General features: G+C 43.4%; 1 protein-coding gene across 1 annotated transcript in view; it reads left to right on the forward strand.

Annotated features, from left to right (window-relative positions):
• Positions 1-21,326, forward strand: part of TGM2 (transglutaminase 2) — a 63,664-nt gene that overhangs the window by 30,339 nt on the left and 11,999 nt on the right. The window contains exons 5-10 of the mRNA XM_018557690.1: positions 2,729-2,857; positions 4,173-4,353; positions 5,699-5,834; positions 6,271-6,374; positions 6,872-7,111; positions 10,317-10,601. Of these exons, the coding sequence (XP_018413192.1) occupies positions 2,729-2,857; positions 4,173-4,353; positions 5,699-5,834; positions 6,271-6,374; positions 6,872-7,111; positions 10,317-10,601 (1,075 nt within the window). The remainder of the gene's footprint in view (positions 1-2,728; positions 2,858-4,172; positions 4,354-5,698; positions 5,835-6,270; positions 6,375-6,871; positions 7,112-10,316; positions 10,602-21,326) is intronic.

Consider the following 21,326-nt stretch of genomic DNA (forward strand, 5'->3'; position numbering starts at 1 on the left):
CACCTTTTCTTCAAGCGAAACCCGAACACTCAATCGACGCGTGGAAATTTTTTTGGGAGAATGAGTCGTGGCTTATTCATATAAAATATTAAAAAAATAAAAATTGCCGCCCATTCATATGTAAATATCACAGTTGAGACTATTTTCAGTGGGGGGCCAGTAGCCCCTATCTTCATTTTGGTTGCCTCTGTCTGCCTGACATCTTGTGTCCGTGTTTCTGCTGCCATGAAACCTGGACACAGCATTCAAAACCCGAACTGTCCAGGTGAATCCTGGACAGGTGGCAACCCTAATGTTAATATCTTGGCCGGTACCGTGCAGGCTGCAGGAACAGCACCAGCAAGCTCCGGAAAGAGTACAGAGTAGAGAGGGCTGGGGGAGGAGGTGTTTCTCTGGCCTCCCCCACCAGCGCCCTCTAGTGTCTACTGTGTGGTAGTGCCGGCTCTGCTCGCTACCACACAGTAGACACTGCTCTGCACAGAGTCGGCATAGCGGACCGGCCCTGGCTGCTGTGCGGGACACATTACAAGGTCCGGCGGGCCGGATTCGGCCCGCGGGCCTTGTGTTTGCCACCCCTGATCTAGAGCTTGTGGTTAGTGTGAGGAGGAATAATGACCCACCGCCACCAAATAAATTGTTCAAGTGATCATCCTTTATTGTCTCATATTGTCACAATGAAGCAACGTTTCAGGGCCGCGCAGGGTCTCCATCAGGCTCATTATGAGGAACATTGGGAGGAAAAGTGCCCCATCATTGGTGTCAGTGGAAGGAATAGTGCCCCGTCATTGGTTTAGGTGGGAGAAATTATGTCCTATTGGTGTCAGTGGGAGGAATAGTGCCTATCGTTGGTATCAGTAGAAGGAATAGAGCCTTATTATTGGTGGCAATTGAAGGAATAGTGCCCCATCATTGGTGTCAGTGGAGGGAATATTGCCCTATCATTGGTGTCAGTGGGAGAAGTAGTGTCCCATCATTGGTGTCAGTGGGGGGGGGGTAGGGCCTATTGTTGAGGTCAGTTGGAGGAACAGAGCCCTAACTTTGGTGTCAGTGGAAGGAATAGTGCCCCATTGCAGGTGTCAGTGGAAGGAATAGTGCCCCATTGTAGGTGTCAGTTTAAGGGATAGTGCCTCATTGTTGTCAGTGGAAGGGATAGTTCCTCATTGTTAGTGTCAGTGGGGGAATAGTGCCCTGAGGGTCAATTAAAGGGCTGCAATTTGGGGACCACTGGTCTAAATAACCTGAACTGTTATCCCAGACATGTTGTCGTTATTGTTACACTGGGTAGTAAAGCCAGGTTAAGAATGACTGCCAGAAAATATATATACTTTTAAAAGCAAGACAGCAGTGGCCGTGCCTGTGTTACTGTTCTCACAATGTTCACTTTAAATATTAAAATCTCATCCATAGAGCGATGCATTGTAGGAGTTTCAGTCTAATTAAAAAACAAGATATTGCTTGAGAGCAAGGAGCTCCTGATGTTAAACTATTAGGAGGCAAATTACTCTGTCACAGTAACTAGCCCTTAGTGGATTCTCCAGAACAATGCATGAAAGCATTTCCAGGTGGGGAAACAGGAAGTTCAGCTTCTGTCAATGCCCTAGGGCCTAGGTGTCTTGGGACAGGAAGTAAAAGGAAGTCTTCCCAACAGGACCACCGACAGTAATATCAAACCTGACTGATATTTTTACTCTTAGTGATGCTATAAAAAAATTAAAGAAAAATTAATGTATTTTGGAATTCTGTATTTATTTAATAACAGTGTGCAAAGTTTTTTTTTATTTTAATTAAAGAATAACTTAATTTAACCCTTCTATACCCTTTACCACAGACTTTATTTGCAGGCTGTAAGGAGACGGCTTCTCTATTGAGGCCTATGGAGCAAAGTCACACATGTTCAGTATGCTGTAGCCCATTAGCTTGAGGAGATTCACTTGGTGTAGGTTGACAGGTGAACGAGGTCACCAGCTGACCTAAATGTGGACTTATATTGAATGGGCACCAGGCTAAAAAGTTGAAAAAGCCCAACTGTTACAGATCACATTATGCAACTACAGTCCAGAAGGATAATTTAAACCACACTAAATAAGAGATTCCTTCAGTTTTAGCCCTTGAGTTTTTTTAAACCCCCGCATTATTGTTTTAGCCCTGATGACCCCAAAATGTGTTGTATGTTTTTCTTTTGTGATTGAATAATTAACGACTGTTTGGACTTTTGCACCCATTTGGTCTGGCGCCCATTCAATATATTTACACTCTAAGCTTCTTCGGGGTACCCTACTAAAGAAGGCCTGTTAAGTTGGAGCCACCTTACCAGATCCAGTGAACTTGCTTGGAAAACGTTGGTGCATTCAGACATTTAAATAAGCACTGAGATCCCAGTGCCTCTTACATATTTGGATCTGATGTTGGCCAGCTGATCTGAGGTCTGTAGTAGAGGAAGGAAAGGGTGAGGCGATTGGCAAAACATTTAAAAGTAAAATGATCCTTTGAAGTAGTTGCAGACCTGATTTAACTGATTAGATACAATGGGCTATTGCAATAGTGCCCCAAATTTGAGAATAAATACAGACATGCCTACATCCTGGGGAAGGAAGGTGACCTCTAAAGTCATGTGCATGCACTGGCCCTGCCATAGAGAATAATAGAGCTACTCTCCTCTGAGTCAAAGGTCAGTCAGAGTGCTGCAAACTTTGTTAATGGTAGAAATGTATTTCCTTTTGCTTTCCAGTTTGAAGATGGAATCCTGGAAATCTGTTTCAAACTGCTAGACTCCAACCCAAGATACAACAAGGACCCCATTAAAGACTTTTCCCGGCGCAATAATCCAGTGTACATTAGTCGTGTCGTCAGTGCGATGGTGAGTATCAGTCCTTTTGCAGAGAGAAGATATGATATATTTTACATTTGCTACTTTCACATGATGATACATTCTTAAAAAAATATTTTATTGACTGAAATCAATACAATACAGAACAATGGTATGATAAAGCATAGTACAGTAGAAGATAACACATTGTCATATAAAAGCACAGTACTATACAAGAAAGAACAATGGTTCAAAAAGGCACAGCACTATGACTTCAGCATTTTACATGTATGTTAAGCAGGTAGCATCCCTGCTGATTGACTTCAAAGATTAATGGATAATCCACATATCAGTATCAGGAAATCAGTGAGAGAGCAAAATGGCAAAGCATAATCACTATCCAGAAGTACAGTTTCTACATATGTATGCTGGCAAGTCATACGTCTATAAGATAACGCACATTGACAAGGCTATTTCCATTAAAGCAGAACACAAGCCTAATTTAAAAATGTACTCCAATTACAAAAAAAGGAAATGTATTTTGCATATAACCAACAGAAGTACCTGAATCTGTATCAATATTAGCCTCCTGTAATCCCCTATACATAGGCCTCACTCAGACTAGGGGGAATAGTGAGTCTTCTGTTTTAGTAAATCTCTATTCCATTTCACAGTTCTGTGAGTCTCCCATCCTAAACATGCTCTCAAGGGAAGAGCAGAGGGGTGACCTCATCAGTGCTGCTATTGTCCAGTCAGCAGGCTGGAGGTGCACTGGAGATCATGCAGTGGAGAAAAGGTGACCCACTTAACCTATGTAGTCTGGCAGGGATGTGTGTATTGCAAGACTTGCTAAACAGAATTTTAAATCATTTGCTAGGTATAAAAAATGTTCACATATGTATTTCAACTTTGCATTGAGCTGTTTGCCTGGTGTTCAGCTTTAAATGCATGCCACAAGAGAAACATAGGTATAGCAAATCATAGTTTCTGTCTGAGAATACTAGTTGCCTGCCTGTGTCTGCCTTCTGGGACACTGACTCAGAACAATCATGCAGCTAATGAAGCCAGAAAGTACACCCATCGTATAAGAGACCTGTGACTTTCATATACACAAACCATACTGTCATTTGTCGCCCCTCTTCTTCCCCTGCCCGTTCACAGAAAGCTTTGTATCATGGGAATGGTTCACAGAATGCAAGGAATTCTGTGAATGGGCAAGGGGAGGGAACAAACAACTATGACTTGTGTGTATGTGAGCTGCAGCTCTCATAGTTGTAGAATAGGATTGAATTATGCTGTAACTCCTATAACATAGGGCACACGTCCAGCATATTAATATCTTTGAAATTCGCCTATGATCTTGCAGGTGAACTGTAATGATGATGATGGTGGGGTCCTGTATGGACGCTGGGACAACTGTTACAATGATGGGATCAATCCCAAATCCTGGATGGGCAGCGTGGACGTCCTGCGGCGCTGGAAGAAGTACGGATGCCAGCCAGTGCGATACGGGCAGTGCTGGGTGTTCGCTGCAGTGGCCTGTTCAAGTAGGTTGAGCGACATATTTCAGCAAAGCTTGCATTAAAGGATCCGGCCGCTCAAAACTGATATTTTGATATAGTGAACTGCCACTATAACCAAAACTCAAGCCAATTTGTTTTTTATCAAGTAGGGAAGGTTTAGAACCTCTGTCAGGTTTGTATAGCAATCTGTGTCCCTGCTGGGGAGATTCACCTTGCATTTCCTGACACAAATGGTTTTACTGGGACATGATGTAAGAGAAAACCTGCACAAAGGAACACAGACAACAGCAAAAACCTGGCAGAGATTCTGAACTTTTCCCCATCCTACTCCTCTGTCGCACCTGAATAAATAAATAATGTCTGGTATTGGGCTGTAAGGACATATTCCACCTTTTGCAAAAAAAAATACATGCAGCCATAGTAATAAAATAAAACATTTACATTTATTGTTTTGTTTTTTTGCATTGGAGCCTGCAAAGCATTTCAGCCATTATCAGTCATCACACAAGCTACTCTAGACTTTACCTGCAGCCTTGAGTCCATACGGGGGTATGTACCTTCGGTTATGGGGCTAGAGAGTTTCCAATGGACGACAAATGTGGTGACATCACCGCACTTGTGCTCCATTGAGATTTGTGAGTCCCTCTGCCATGGCGGTAGAAGACATGTAGTCTTCAATTCACAGATCTGTGAATGGATGACACAGCTGTAGAATTTTAAAAAATGCAAGATACTGTGGGGAGAAGAACCCTGCAGGTAAGAGGGAGGGGCTGGTTTTGGGGTGGGGGGCTGGGAAACGTGATCTGTGTTTTATGTTAAAGGAGAACTATGGGGTTAGGGCTTTTCCCCATAGTTCCCCTAAGGGTAACGGGAGGACACAAACTAGCGTCCTCCCGTCACCCAAAGCTCGCGGTATACTGAGACGCCGCAGCCGGAACAGATCCCGACAACTCTGTCTGGATCCACCCAGCTGCGTGATTGACAGCTGGCTCTGCCTATCCAGAGGCAGAGCCAGCTGTGCCTGCACCTCCCCCGTCCGTTCTGCCAGTCAGCGCTGGAGGATCGGACAAGGGGGGGAATCCCTGCAGGGCGCCGTGAGTTACAGTCACAGCTTTCTGCAGGGATAGATCGAGAAGTGAGTGAGCGCCGGTATGTGTTCGCTCACTTCCCAATCTACTGAGCCGACCTGTGACAGTTTCATTGTCACAGGTCAGCTTAGATTATGAGGCTCAGTGTAAATCACTCATCTCATAATTCTTCTTTAAAATTCTAAATATGGGTGTAATATAAACCATGGTCAGAAAGGTGGAATTGGCCTTAAATTATCCATTTTGGGTGTCCTTCTTCATGTTGCATTTTATTTTCTCAGTCCTTAGGTGCCTGGGCATTCCGTGTCGAGTTATCACCAACTATTACTCTGCCCATGATACAAACAGCAATTTGGTGATTGAACAGTATTTGGACTACCAAGGGAATACACAGACGGGCAAGAAAGACATGATTTGGTAAGAACTTTTTGGTATTGGGGATGAATTATATTTGTAATCTGTTGAGGGTGAGGGATGTAACCACTTGCTGGCAGTCATCTCATTAGGCTAGAGCTACACAGAATATTTTAAGTAGCTCAATTGTGCTACTAAAATAACTATCAATTACAAGGAGTAGCACGTGATCTCTAATTAAATGCAACAAATGGCTCTGTTTGGAGTAAACTACACAAATAGCATGCGGAAGCATGTTGTAGTGATCAATCTAGCAAAACAGATGAGTGTGCTGGGAAACTTTTTGCTGTAGTGATCAATCTCACATGACCATAAAATGCTTACTTCCTGATTGTGTGTGCTATTTAGTTCCATAGAATAAAGCCAGCACTTTTAAGGATTGGCAACAATGACACAGAGGTTTCTTGATCACCTTTTATCTCTCTCCCTCATGTTACAGGAACTACCACTGTTGGGTTGAAGCATGGATGAGCCGTCCAGATCTCGGTGAACCATACAATGGATGGCAGGTGGTAGATCCAACTCCACAAGAAAAGAGTGCAGGTGAGGTTTGTCCCTATCATCTTGTTTTTTTCCATGATTTTGTCACAAGTTCAAGCACATGGCGAGTCTGGACTGGTGCAAGCCTATGACACTAGTCCAGACTCGCCATTTGCTTGGCCAAAAACTCTACTCTACTCTTCTTGAAGTATACCAAAATATTCCCAGCTGGAAGCAATGCCCCATTAAGAATCTTCTGTATAGCCTTTTCCCATCCTGACATACTTGGAATGAACTAGTATAACATAAGAACATCAGCTAGGTCTTTTTTAAATGTAATGGATTAGTTGGCTAAGATACAGAACAATTGATAGACCATGTGTCGTGAGGTTAATGTTGACCATGAAAGTCCTTCATGGGCTATGATTTTGCTTTTTGGATTGTAAATAGCAGAACCCATGCCACACAAGGAAGACAGAAGGAGGAATAGTATATTATATTGTATTTGTTGTGAGGTTAAAGTTTTGTTTTGACAGAAGTGGTATTGTGATCTCTTGTAGGAACTTATTGCTGCGGTCCTGCTCCTGTCTATGCTGTCAAAGAGGGTGACCTGGGGCTAAAGTTTGATGTCTCATTTGTGTTTGCTGAAGTGAATGCAGATGTTATTCAGTATGTTACACAAAAAGATGGCACTGTTAAGCAAATACTGCACACAGCGCAAGTAGGACAGAAGATCAGCACAAAGGCGGTGGGAAAAGACACCAGGGAGGACATCACACACACCTACAAGTACCCTGAAGGTAAGTGACCCTGAGCTTGTAGCTCCTAGAAACCAATCAGATTGTTCTTTTTATTTTGCCTTTCACTGTATGTGAGTAAACATCTGATTTGGGGTAACAAGAACCAATATTCCTCATAACGCAACTTCAGCCTAAACCTTTTTTATGTGTATTTTGAGATTTTTTGCCTATTTAGCTTATTTGATGGCTGTCAGACAAAACAGGAAGTGAGGACAAATCCTTCCCTACAGGCAGCAATAAAAAGGAAAACTGATTAGCAAGACTTACTGTAATTTCCTTTTCTGACCTATCTCCATAACATGCATGGAGTCAACCTATGTGTAGTGCCACTTTAATGTTATGAAAATGGAAAATTGATTACCAGTACTTACCATAATATACTCCTCCTAACCTATCTGCATGGCATTACACATGGGTTGACTCCATGTGTGATGCCATAGGGATGACAGGACAAAATATATTGTGTTCAAGTGAGGAAAGCTTACCATCTCTGTCAAGATTTATTGCTGTCTCTTTCCCCATTAGCCAGATTTCTCTCACTTCCTGTTCAGGTGGTGGGTCTCAGAACAAGGAAGTAAGTGGAGATACTGACAGTGTTTCAAACATGACAGAAAATCTTCACATTAGAGGCACAGGCATCATGTAAAAGAGAATAGTTCTAACCCTTCCTCACTCTAACCAAGACTAAAAAAAAATTGGCTTTAAGAAATGTGAGTATATCTGGCTCTCTATATGGATGACGTTTTAATTGCACCTAGGAGAATATGTCTGCATATGCTTAAATTGAAAAAGCAGACTCTGAATATTGTTCCAGGTATATAATTGGGCTGACGTAATGTGAATACATGCTGTACTGGGGTTGGCAATCATTTTCTCACTTAGAGTTCCTACTTAGTACAATTCCCAGTAATAATTACAGGACACATGTACCAGTTTCAGAAACAAGTGGCCGATAGGGACGCAGGAAACCCATGTTCCTTGCTGCAGTTATCCTCATCTATAATGGACAACATAGAACAGGGTAGCTGGGGGGAACCGCTAAACTCTAGGCAAAGAGCTACATACATTGTTGAAATACAACAATGTTTTTGCTTTTCCTACCAAAATCTTTGCAATTTTTCCAGACAACCCTGATATTTGCACATCACTGCCAGATAGCACTCCTTACCGGATAATAATGAAAACCTGCCTGGTCTAGTTGGGTGCTTGTAATGATCAAGGATGGCACCGTGCAAAATATGAAGTCCAAGAACGTCACCAGCACTCCAGTATAAACGTGATAAAAGATGTAATTCTGAGCCTGGTGAAGCTGGGGGGCTGCGGGGGGACCTATAGGAGTCTGGAAGCCCTGTATAATAAGGGGACACAACAGGATTAAATAAATACCCATTCTCACAATTAAATGACAATACATTTTACATTCTAATTTTTCCCCTTTGTAAATCCTGCCTCAATCATTTTCTCCAGCGATGTAAATCCAGTGGTGATTACCGCAACCAGCATTGTAAATCCTTGTCAATCAGGACTATACGGCGCCCGCTGATGTTTACCAGCCGCACGCTTGTCACTAAATGACAGATCCCTGGCTGTGTGCTAATGCAAACACAGTGATAGGATTCCTGGATGACATAATTTACAGATTCAGTTAATGGTGATACCTGGGATCCCCAGCTGTTTGCTTTCAGTTCAGCAGCCGGGGATTTGGGCAGCCAAACTGGCCAATTTGAGCCAAATAGTTTAGTGGGTTAGCGAATGGGCAGGGTTCGCCTCATCCTCAGGTTCGACTCAACCCTGAATTTCCCATCTTTGTTGCTGCACAGGGTATTACAAAGGGCCACTACCAAGTCAAATTTAGGTACTTACATTAGCTTCTTATAAAAATACATTTCATGATGTTTTATTGAACACATAACTGCATTACTTGGTCTAGTTTTATATCTGCTAGAAGTTCAGCTTTAAAATAATCTTGTCTGATGGCATATAGTTTTATAATAATGGTAGTATGGGGGGCTTAGATCCTTCTTCTTAAAGGATCTAAGATTATATATATATATATATATTGCCTCTGCTTCTGCTGGGCCTTCCTGAGACTGGTCTCTAAAATGAATGTAATTCTGAGATTTGCCATTATAATAATAACGCTTATTGAGACCACTGGATCTCCTCAAGCAGACATATTTATAGTCATATTGTACCTTTTCATTTGGCATTGGGAGGTGTAGTTCTTTCATTTCTGGTGCCATTCTCATTACAGAGGAATGTGTTACATTCTCACATGTCTTCGCACTGAAGTGTCAGCTGCTGTAAAAGCTGCATTTTATGAGAACTGTCACTCCAGTCTTTATGATAGAGGCCCCGCTTTTCAATTTTCCTTTTTTTAATATCCTGTGCAGTGTAAATTGAAGAAGCAATTTAGCTCTGTTTTAACAACATCAGACTTTGAATCTAAAATTATTAAATACTTGATTCATTCGGATCTGTTAACTGAGGGAAACAAGCGCCTTTGTTATGCCTGAAGACTTTGTTGTTTTGTTGTAGTTGCTCCTTGCTTATAATAACTATAGGCATTGTGCACATTACATAGTAAAACATTTAGGTTTCCCACCATTAAGCTTCATCTCTGCGACTATGGCAGTTTAGAGCATAGAAGGGGGTAATAGTTTGGATTTTGGGAGCAGAACCCATCACTTATAATGCCCTCTGTATCTATGTATTAAAGTCTACTTAAAAAAAAGAAATATATGTACATCCTCATAAAAGAAAAACATGTTCATTATTTGTTTTGCATTGGAACCAGTAAAGCATTGGAACTGGGATCAGTCACCTGTGCAATGCTCTGGCTCCTGCAGACTCTTCCTCCCGTCCATGTCCATACCAAGGTAGGGACATTCAGTAACACGGACAGGAGGCAGAATGAATGGACTCCTATATTGGAGATGCAACAGGAAATTGAAGAAATGTTTCCCAAAATGGGAAAAAAAACACCTGGAAAATGTCCTGATTGGGAGATTTCCCCACACATCCATTTTTACCCACAGTATATGATGTTTCAGATAATTCTACATGTTTGACCCAGTGATAATGGTCTCAAGGACATGCATGTGTAAGGACATTTTCAGTTTGGCATGACAGGTCCACATTTCATATAAATGCAATAAACAAGCGTGTCGTGAATTGCTCACTTTTTACCTTCTTCAATCTACAGGCTCTGAAGATGAAAGGCGGGTGTATGAAAAAGCCAATGAGTTGGCCACTGTCCCAAAAGGAGAACCAAGCGCTGTGCCATCTGATGTCACTATAAAGCTCAAAGTATCTGAAGGCATGAACATAGGCAGTGATTTTGATGTGTTTGCCATTATCAACAACAACACAGATGAGGAGAAGGAGTGCCGGTTCAGGTTCTGCGCACGCACAGCCAACTACACTGGTGTGGTGGGACCGGAGTGTGGAATGATGGACCTACCTGACCTCAAGTTGGAGGCACGTGCAGGTAACTGTTGCTGTTGTCAGTGTTATTCTCTTTAAGTATCATAATAAATGTACAGCGCGGCAAATACAGATTAGGAATATGTATGTAAAAGTTTTCATTGTTCCAGGTCATGTTCTAGCTAGTAGTAGTTAGTCTCATTGAGCTGGACTTGTTCTACTTTTGAAGATGTTTCACCACTCATTCATCCTCCGTTTTTCCTCAATTCATCCTCAGTTCTGAGTTAGTTCTGTAACTAACTACTCCTAGCTAATGATAAGGAAAGCTACCAAGTTGACTAAAGATTACACTGAAAATAAATTTGTACAGTTGACACTGGAGCTTCTCCGGTTCTATCGTAAGTACAGAAAAAATGTCAGGACCATCGGCAAGCTCCTTTTTATTCAACTGCATACAAGTGATATTTTGGTCAGCTCATAAAAGGCGTTTGATCCAAAATGTTTCCTGTGTCTGGTAAATAAAATGAAAGTTTCAATTGCTGGTGGTGCTGTCAGTTCTCACATTACATTACTTTTACCAGTGGCATAGACCACTGGTAACCCAATGCAGAATGCTGTGGGGATTACCCCATCCTTGTTTTTGACATATCTGTTTGTACTTAGGCTTGTGCAATAAATATGGGCTACTGCAGCTTCCACCAGAAATGATAGAAATTAGGGATGCACCTATACCAATACTAGTATCGGTGCCGATACTGAGTATTTGGGTGAGTATTTGTATGTGCCCAAATGCTCCGATACTTATTCCGATGCAGGAACTTCCAGTCAGAAGGACATTTCCCCCGGGTAATGACCTGCTTCCCAGCTTCCTGATTGGCCCAGGAAGCTAGCTCCGTTCTGATTGGCTGGGATGCTGGCCAATCATGAAGCCTGGCAGCGGTAATGACCTGCCTCCCAGCTTCCTGATTGGCCGGTAAGCTGGCTTCATGCTGATTGGTTTGAATGCCGGCTTCCTGGCCAATCAGCATGGAGTCGGCCAAACAGCATGGAGCTGGCTTCCCGGGGCAATCAAGTTGCTGGGCAGCGGGTTATGACATGCTGCTTGGCTTCCTGATTGTCCGGGAAGCTGGCTCCATGCTACTGGAAGTAGCGGTATCGGCGAGTACCGAAATATAAATATCAGTACTCAATACCGAAAAAACTGTATCAATGCATCCCTAATAGAAATGATGAGGCTTAGGGCCCCTCAAGGATTCATTCACACTATGTGTAGATGCGCATTTCGGGATTCCTGCAGCAGGAATCTATGGATTCCTGCTGCAGGAATCCCAACTATTCTGTTTAGAAGTGGCCGCTGTCACCCATTCAAGTTAATGACCGGGTGACAGCAGCTGCATCTGTAAGTGGCAGTTCACAGTAATCATATGTGATGATGTGACAGTTCATGGAGGTCACCTTGCAACTTTTACCTCTTACCCATGACATGAGCTTATGTTCATATCAGCACTGCTTTTTGGCCAAGACAAGTCAATAATGAATCAAAAGCAGCTGTACACCAAAGAGGACTGGTGTGCTTTATATGCCAGCACTGTTTTTTATATTGAAACTTGCACTGCATAAATTGGAGATTTGAAGGTTAACTATTTTTGGTTAATTTTCTTCCCATCAACCTTCAGAAGGATCCGTAATGTGTGCGTGCCTATTCGTCATATGCACCTGTCCTCACAGGCACATTGGCAGCATGATGAGAGGTTTTCTCTTTCCCACACTGCTCAGTGACTGGCTCCTTCTGCCTAATATGGTCACACTTTGAGGGGAAGGAATGTCCTCATGCAACTATCTTTATACTGGAATCCCACTATTGTGATAACGTCTCTAGATACTCAGCGAGCAGCATTGATCTGTAGACTGTTAAAAGCCAAACTCCAGACAGAGTTCATTTTCTGGGAAGTTGGGATAGCTAAAGCTAGCAGGCAGTTGTGTACTGGGTACAGCCACCTGAGGCCAAACCCTAGGTGGCCTTCACATAAATCCACCTCTGGGGACTCCAGTACCTCAGTAGTAATATCCCCGCTTCCCCAAAGTCCCTAGTTTTGGTGCTAACTGTTCCAAGGACCTCTACAACACATTGACAGGGACTCAGGATAAACATTGTTTCACCACTTCAAAACTCTTGATCCAAATTCAAAACAGCCATGGTAACACTGGGTGCTGTCCATACAAACTTGTCTCAGCAATTCAAATTACAAACGTCCTCAGGAATACCGGGCGCTGACCACACAAGCTCCTCTCCACAATCCAAATTCCCAACAGCCTTAGGAACACCGGGTGCTGACCGTACAAGCTTGACTCAGGACTCGTGTTGATTTTATAATAATCCTTTTGCAGAGTGATGATACCAGAGATGGGACTGTTTGTTTCTTTAACTTATAAGGGACTGTATTACTTGCTGGAAGATCTGTAAAGTAATGCATACACTCTTGTGATCTATCCTACCTGCTATGCTGTTACATACCGTGTTTCCTCGAAAATAAGACCTGCCCCGAAAGTAAGACTTAGCACTATTTTTCAAGATTCCTGTAATATAAGAACTACCCGAAAAATAAGACCTAGTTTGGTGGTAGCATGTGAGGGGGAACTTGAAGAGCAGGAGAGATGGTATCAGCCTGCAGGGACGTACTGTATTAAAGGGATGACAGGGGACTCCCTCTGGCCAGCGCAGTGACAGGGGGCACTCCAGCACCATACTTCACCAACTGCTGTCCCCCTGAAGGCACTGCTTAATGTAATGGTACTGTACTGCAGGGCTCAAAATTACAAGTCCTGAGCTACTAGCCAGGCCTTAAAGGATAACTATGGGGTTAGGGCTTTTCCCCATAGTTCTCCTCAGGGTAACGGGAGGACACAAACTAGCGTTGTCCCGTCACCCTAAGCTCAGTATACCGTGTGCTACAGCTCAAGGTATACTGAGACGCCGCAGCTGAAGCGGATCCCGACAATTATGTCTGGATCTGCCCAGCTGCGTAAGTGACAGCTGGCTCTGCCTATCTAGAGGCAGAGCCAGCTGTACCCGCCCCCTCCCCGTCCGTTCCGCCAGTCAGCGCTGGAGGATGGGAGCGGGGAGAGAGGAATCAAGCCCCTCCCCTGCCGTGACAGGATCGAGAAGTGAGTGAACGCCGGTATGTGTTCACTCACTTCCCGATCTAGTGAGCCGACCTGCGACAGTTTCATTGTCACAGGTCGGCTAGAACTATGAGAATGAGTGAAAAGCACTCAACTCATAGTTCTCCTTTAAGAGTTACTAGCCACCAGTTGCCCCACCTAACCCTTACCCTGCCCAGCCTTAACTCCGCCCCTAAACACACCCTCTTAAATAATCCTATGATAATTCTTATGATAGTTGCCACTTGTAAACAGCAGATTAGGGATTCCTGCTGCAGGAAAACGCAAGTTCCTGACACAGGAATCTCTAATCGGACCTGAAATATACTGTAGGTGTGAATGGGGCCTAATATACACATACACTAAAGGTGCCCATACAACTGCCGATTATCGTACGATAGTTGTGGGTGATCCCGTGATCGTACGATAACCGTCAGGTGTATGGGCAGCGTGCAACCGTTTCTACTGTAAGGTCGTACGACTTTCGTCTTCCAAGCACGCTGGAAAACCCCCCGAGCCCCCTCACCTGCTCACGTCTTTGCAGGGAGGAGGCTGTGAGCAGGATCTGCAGCAGACCTCACTAATCACCCCCAGATAACCAGGAATCAATTCTCCTCACATACATCCTTTCTTTCGGCCGGAGCTCAGAACTGTCAGAGCTTCGGCCGAGGGAAGCCGGAGCTGACAGGAGCAGCTCAGCGGTCTGCATCCGACACAGATGCAGACCGTGGAGCTGCTCCCGCAATTTAGGTATGCGGTATGCGACCGTGTGCCTGACATGTCAGCTGGCTTCGAGCCACATAGTACCTATGCTTGCTTGCGAGCCGGAGTTGGTCCGCGGACCGGTACTTGGAGACCCAAATTTCCACTCGCCCTCACTTTATTTTTACTCGCCAAATGCGAGCAGGCGAGTGGAAATTTTGAGCCTTGCTGTACTGTAATGTGTACCCGTAAATGGTAATGTACTTTACCGCGCTGTTCACTGTCTGATGTCCCCACTGCTGCACCGCTGGTACCGCTGTCCCTGATGGCAAAGGAAGCTGGCGCTGTAGAAAGCAAGGCTGTGGCGGCGGAGGGAGCAGAGCCGCACTAGCCAATACTTCCTCTATAGCGCCGGTTACTGTGACAGGCGGAGTGATACCAGATGCACTCCGCCTGTGAAAGTGAAAAAAAAGGGATCAGCATTACCAATACTGACCATTTTGTTGCACATAAAAAATTTAAAAAAAGACATCCCCTGAAAATAAGACCTAGTGTGCTTTTTTGGGGCAAAAAAAATATAAGACAGTGTCTTATTTTTGGGGAAATACGCTAGTCCTATAGTACTTTTCTGTCCCTAGCCCACCCACTGTGCCCGTTCTGGGTCACTGTTGAACTTTACTAAAATAGAGCTCTCCTCCAATCATCTTTTTACAACAGCTAGAATGAAAGTTATTGCGTGACTTTTGAAAGAATGAACAAAAGCATGTTTTCATGTATTTGGCATTGTTTAATAATCACAGGCAGAAATACCGCAAAGTTTTACAAGAGTACGATCTATTTTGGCATGCATAGTGAATTAATGAGCCATGGACTGCCAACTATGCACTCATAGATATACAGATAGAGAGGTATTCATTACGGGATGGTTAGGAACAGTGGTGTACCTAGCATATCTGGCACCTGTGGCCAATCAGTTTTTTTAACAACCCCCCTACAATTTTGTTTTACCACACCCCCATAGAAAAATATTTTCAGTAATAAGGAGCTATGCCTAACGCTGGGTGTAGCCAAATTGCGATAACGGTAGGAGTGTCTTAAACGGGCATTGATAAATAAAATTGCATTGGTGGGCAGCGGCAGGCTGTAAAAATAACCAGCCCACATTGGTGCTAATTCGCTGGCCACAAAAATATCCCCCTTCCCAGTATTGGTGGTCACTGGCTGGCTGGAAGGTGTCCCTTATATTCCCTGATGGTCTATTGGAGCAAAATAAAAGAAAGCCCTGCAGTTTCCCGCAGCTCTCTTTTCATCAAGTGACAGCGCACGCCAGAGCACACCATTACAACACTGTGTGGAGCCATAACTTCTTTCCCTCTGATACCTGGAAGTCTCTTTGGGGTATTAGAGGGAGACTGCAGGAGCTCTGATGTTTGAGCTCTAAGGCGTCCAATAGAGCTCCTCACAGCACAGAGCTACCTGTGCCTACCTCCATCTTGCAGCATCTGATTGGATGCTGGACAGAGGCTTCTTTCAGTGCCAGGTACTGGTACTCTGCACACTGCCTGGCCTTGGGGCAGCAGGGAGTAGAGGGGCAGCAGGGGTGTGGAATTCCTATCTCCCGACGCCCAGGACATGCAGTTCCAGGCACTGGGCGGGTAGTTGTTTTCTACATTTAGCGCTGCTTTGGGCAAGCAGGGCTAAATGTACAGCGGGGAAGCCGCCACTTGTTTTGTACAAGTGATATTGGTGATGCCGTCGAGATAACTTGTAGCCTGCATACAGGGGGGGCACATTGAGGAACCTGGCATTGAGGCAGCAGAGAGAGTAAATCCAGCCCTGGGTGTAGCCTACTTCAATCAATGGTTTGATGGTACAGTTACATTCATCATCCCCTTGGAATGATGGCAGATAGCAGAGATGTGCATGATGTACTTGTTAGGGGGGGTCAACAAATAACTGGTGATAACTAGATGTCTAAAATGGGCACTCAAGGATATTTAAATGCGTTACTATTTCTCCTGTAAGAAAAGGGATGAGTGAGAGATCCTCAGGTCAGGAAGGTAGAAAGGAGGAGGGATGTGTGTAAGGAGGGAGATATTGAAGAAAAAAATGGAGGGGAAGTTTTAGCTTTTAGAGGGAAGGGACAGAACTGCTCACCATCCTGAGCTTAAATAATTGTGTTTTAAATGGATGGAAAGCTGGGGGATGTGATCTGTAACTGCGAGTCATTAAGCCGAGGGCTCCAGACTTTTAGCAAGTACTGGTAGCTGTACACATTTTAACATTGTAAATGAGTAATCACCATAGGATGCATGCTGTTACCTTCATTAGCCAGAAAAGCTTTATTTGATTCCCCTGCAGTACCCCCTACAATAGGCTAATACCAAGTATATTGATAATCGGGGGTGTCTACTTTTAGCCAAGACTTTGACATTTAAAAGTATGAATTGGAGTACATGTTCACTTTAATGAGGTCTGTGGAGAGGAGCACCAGAAGCCATTAGATCAGAGCGCTAATTGTTTTTGTATCAGCTGTGAAGGGGCAATTTAAATCTCCTTCATTCCATTATCAATAAATCAATAATAAGCCTTTTACACTAGTCATGCTGCATTATTGTGACGGTGTATGTCTTTTATCTTTCATTTATAGGAATTCAGCGTAATGAGAATATCTCTAATAGAGCAGTGCAAATTGGAGGATGTGTGGAGGTTTTGTACTGAAAGGAAATCTTCTACTTTGCTTATCTTTTCCGCCAATTGTACATGGTCTGCATGGTGATGGCATTTTTCCCAGTTCATTTTTTTTGTTCTGTTTTCCTTTTTGTAACTGGAATTTTATCATAAAAATATTCATACCTGGTTCAGGTTCTTTCAGCACTAGTAGCCATAATCCTTACATGTTGCAGCTTGGCAGTCCTTCGATGTGATGGCTGCATTCATTTTTTTTTTCAGGCTCTACTTTTTTACTTTCAACTGGTGATTAACCAGTAACTGGTGGTTTCAACCAGTAGCACACTTCCCTTACTAGGGTGACAAAGTTGATTAGGTATGAGCTTGGGTCCGGTCCGGACTTGAGTTTATCCAAACTTGAAGGAAGTTGCCAGCGCAAATCGGCTGCGGCCAGGGGAATTCCGCACCCCGTAGCTGCATGTAAACAAAAGGTCGGGATGCTGGTAGTGTCATTTTTTTAAGGCTCTACTTTTTTTACTTTCAACTAGTGATCAGTCAGTAACTGATGATTTCAACCAGTAGCACACTTCCTGTCCTAGGGTGACAACGTTCATGAGGTATGAGCTTGGGTCCGGTCCGAACCTGAGTTCATCCAAACTTGAAGGAAGCTGTCAGTGCCAGTTCAAATCAGCTGCACCCCGTAGCTGCATTTAAGCAAAAGGGCGGGATGCTGGTGGTGTGATTGACATTCTATGGTCACATTTCATGCACTGAGTTCCAAATGTGCATACTTAAAAGAAAAGTTAAGATTCTGAAGGGAAGTGGCATAACAGCGGTCAGAGCTTCATGTTGGTGGCAGAGCTTGGCAATCCAATACTGCCTCCGGGTAGAACAAAGGAGCAAATGCCTCAATATAGACCCCTGGTGCCCAACCTCTGGCCCAGAGCCACATGTGGCTCTCTGGCACTTATATTGGGCCCCTCAGACTCCAGCAGTCAGTAGTAGGATTCTTAAAGCATTCATTTGTTAAAGAGCTACAATGGCAGTAAACTCCTCATGTAACATGTTCTCACTCTGTAACAAGTTCTTGCTGCATATCTCCATCCTTTAAAGGAGAATTATGGGGTTAAGGCTTTTTCCCATGGTTCTCCTTAGGGTAACGGGAGGACACAAACTAGCGTCCTCCCTGTCACCCTAGGCTCAGTATACCGCGAGCTGTAGCTCGCGGTAAACTGAAACGCCGCAGTGTACCGCGAGCTGCTGCTCGCGGTATACTGAGACGCCGCAGCTGAAGCGGATCCCAACAATTATGCCGGGATCCGCCCAGCTGCGTGACTGACAGCTGGCTCTGCCTATCTAGAGGCGGGAAGGGGAGAATCCAGCCCCTCCCCTGTCACGGCAGAGAGCCGTGACAGGATTGAGAGGTGAGCGAACCCCGGTATGTGTTCGCTGACTTCCCGATCTACTGAGCTGACCTGTGACAGTCTCATTGTCACAGGTCGGCTAGAACTATGAGGTGAGTGAAAAGCACTCACCTCATAGTTCTCCTTTAACTACAGCTGTGTATGTCACTAGACGCTGACCATCTCCAATAGTATGTCAGCAGTCTCTATCAATCCACTGTTGTATTATTATTATACAGGATATATACTGTATAGCGCCAACAGTTTGAGCAGTGCTTTACAATATAAGGAAGACATTACGATCACAATACAATTCAAGACAAGATGGTAAGGAGGGCCCTGCCCCTGAGGGCTGTACTACCTATATTATTATGTGATGTCCCCTGGAGATTTCAGGGGCTGCAACTGAGGTCCCCTGTTTCTAGTAAGTTGACAACCACTAGTATAGACTGCTTCTAAGAGCAGAATGGACAATGTGTGTGTATTGTGGTTTATTTGCTAGTTTGTGATATACTGTACATATTTTGTTTTCTAACTAACATGCAACAATGATTTTATGAGAAACAGATCTCACAAAACAACCGTACTTCCTTTTTATCAAGAGTATCATCTGACAACAGAAATATTTTATTGTGAGCATGGTTACAGTGCCCCAGAGCAAGTCATGGAATAATTGGATGCACATACGGAGAGGAAATAAAGAAATCTCGGAAGTGCACTCAGTCGTTTTGGTGTGTTGCAAGAAACCATTTTAAACAACAAATGACTTGGAATGGCTGACATAAACCTATAAATTGTAATGGGGTCATATAAGGATGAATGCCGCCTTTTGGGCAGTTATAATATGAGAATGAGCTTATAAACAGCACATGGGTCAATGCACATCGATGTCCTAGGCTTACAGTAAGCCTGCCTGCCACTTTATAAACCATGTGGAACTGCTTACATTAATACATTGCAGGATAAAGGTGTCTAGTTCCTGCCCTTCCCACGTCTCTCTTTTGGCCTACTGCTGTTATAGGAGAATTTGATGAGCAGAAGCAATGTATGGGATGCGGAGTGCTTGTTCTGGGAATATGTATGAATCTTGCATTGTTGTGTAATAGTACAGTATTACCTTTTAAGGGTAAATATGTGTGCTGACATCAACTTGTTTTCTCTCCCTGTCAGAACAGGAATGTCACTTTGCAAAGCCTTTGGTTTTCTTTCCTTAAGGGCACTTATGACAGTTTTCTGAGTCTTTTGTGAAAACTGAGCTCAGCGAGTAGATAGGACATCCCTAGTTTCTGACGCTAGTTTGACACTTCTGCTCTGACAGGGAGGGAATACAATTAAATAATACAAAACAGATACTGTGAGATTTAAGGCTGCTTTATTATGTGGATACTTAAACTCTATTGCACTCCTGTGTGTTAAATGTATTAAAAAACCCCATTGCTGGCTATGGGTTTGTCCATATTTTACCATTGAGCTAAGGTATAGTAAAAAGATATAAGGTAGCACCAATCTTGCAATGACATTATGGCACCTGCAGTTTAGGTCGAGCCCCAGAGGGGTTTGTTTTACCATCATCTGGAGCAAATCTGCAGTGGTGAGATATTGAATTTCATGGACATGTTGACCTTGCAGCCTTGTTACATATGGAACTCTGTATTTAATTGTAAAGATGTTTATTGAAAACATTGTTTCCATTTTTATAGGGAAAAGAAGTAACCCTTAAAGAGACCCTATCGCTAGATCATTCGTCTCAACAAAAATCTTCCAAAAAATAAATAAATGATGTGTATATATATATATAATATTTTACCTGTAAAAACCTCCCTTGTGTAGATACACCCAATAGCTCTGAGACAGCTGCTGGGTGCCACCATCTTGGATGTGATGTCAGCAGACTCAATTACACTCTATAGTATTCCCCTTCACTCCTCCCCGGCAGCTACATAAAAGGTTATTGAGGGAGGTGAGGGGAGGGGCAGAGATGCTGGGACAGCACAGACATTAATTAGACACTCCCAGAAAAGGAGAGGGCTATGTTGTGCCAGGAGGGAGGGGGCAGTAGTAATAAACTGAGACATTCTAGTGTAGCCAAATTTTCTAGTCATTTCAACACAAGTAAATACAAATCATTTATGGAATGTAAGAAAATTTAAGTGCTTACATTTTCTGTGCTTTTAGCTGTTGGTGACAGGGTCTCTTTAATCATTTGCAGAGATTTAGTAAGAGGGAGGATCTCTGCCACTGACCCTGCAGAGTATTGCCACGCGTGAATACTTCTTTGATCCCAGTTATGCTTGTGCTGCTCGGATCACTTGTGCTACTACTGTATATCATGGCTTGCATTGTTACCTTCAGTGTCCTTATTAACTGATGTGCTAATAGTGATCAGTGTCAGTCTGCAGCAGTGAAAGCTACATGTTTTTATCATGCTTGCTAAATGTTTCCTTTTTTAAGTTTTGGAAATCTATCCCAGGAATGACACATGGTTGCCCCCTGGAATTGTCCTTGGGTTTAACATGGACTTCCCAGTAGAATGCTTCTTTTATGCTTGTCGTATATATTTTGTGTCATAGTTGAAATTGAGGCAGAAATGTTACACTGCCTAGAGCGGCCTTTCTCAACCTTTTTTCCCTGGAGGAACCCTTTAAATAATTTTAAGCTCCCAGAGAACCTTTGCGACAACTTATATCTACATTTCAGGGTATATTATTGTGATCAATGCATGTTGGATACAGGAATAAACAAAACAATAAAAAATGTGCTGTACCTAAAGAATTTAAAACACAGAAGAGATCATTTTATGGCACCCCCTTGCTCCAAATTATTTTCAGCAATAAACATAAAAAGAAATATAT

This window comes from Nanorana parkeri, unplaced genomic scaffold (assembly GCF_000935625.1).
Source record: "Nanorana parkeri isolate BGI_ZX_2015 unplaced genomic scaffold, ASM93562v1 scaffold295, whole genome shotgun sequence".
In the NCBI taxonomy this organism is placed as follows: domain Eukaryota; kingdom Metazoa; phylum Chordata; class Amphibia; order Anura; family Dicroglossidae; genus Nanorana; species Nanorana parkeri.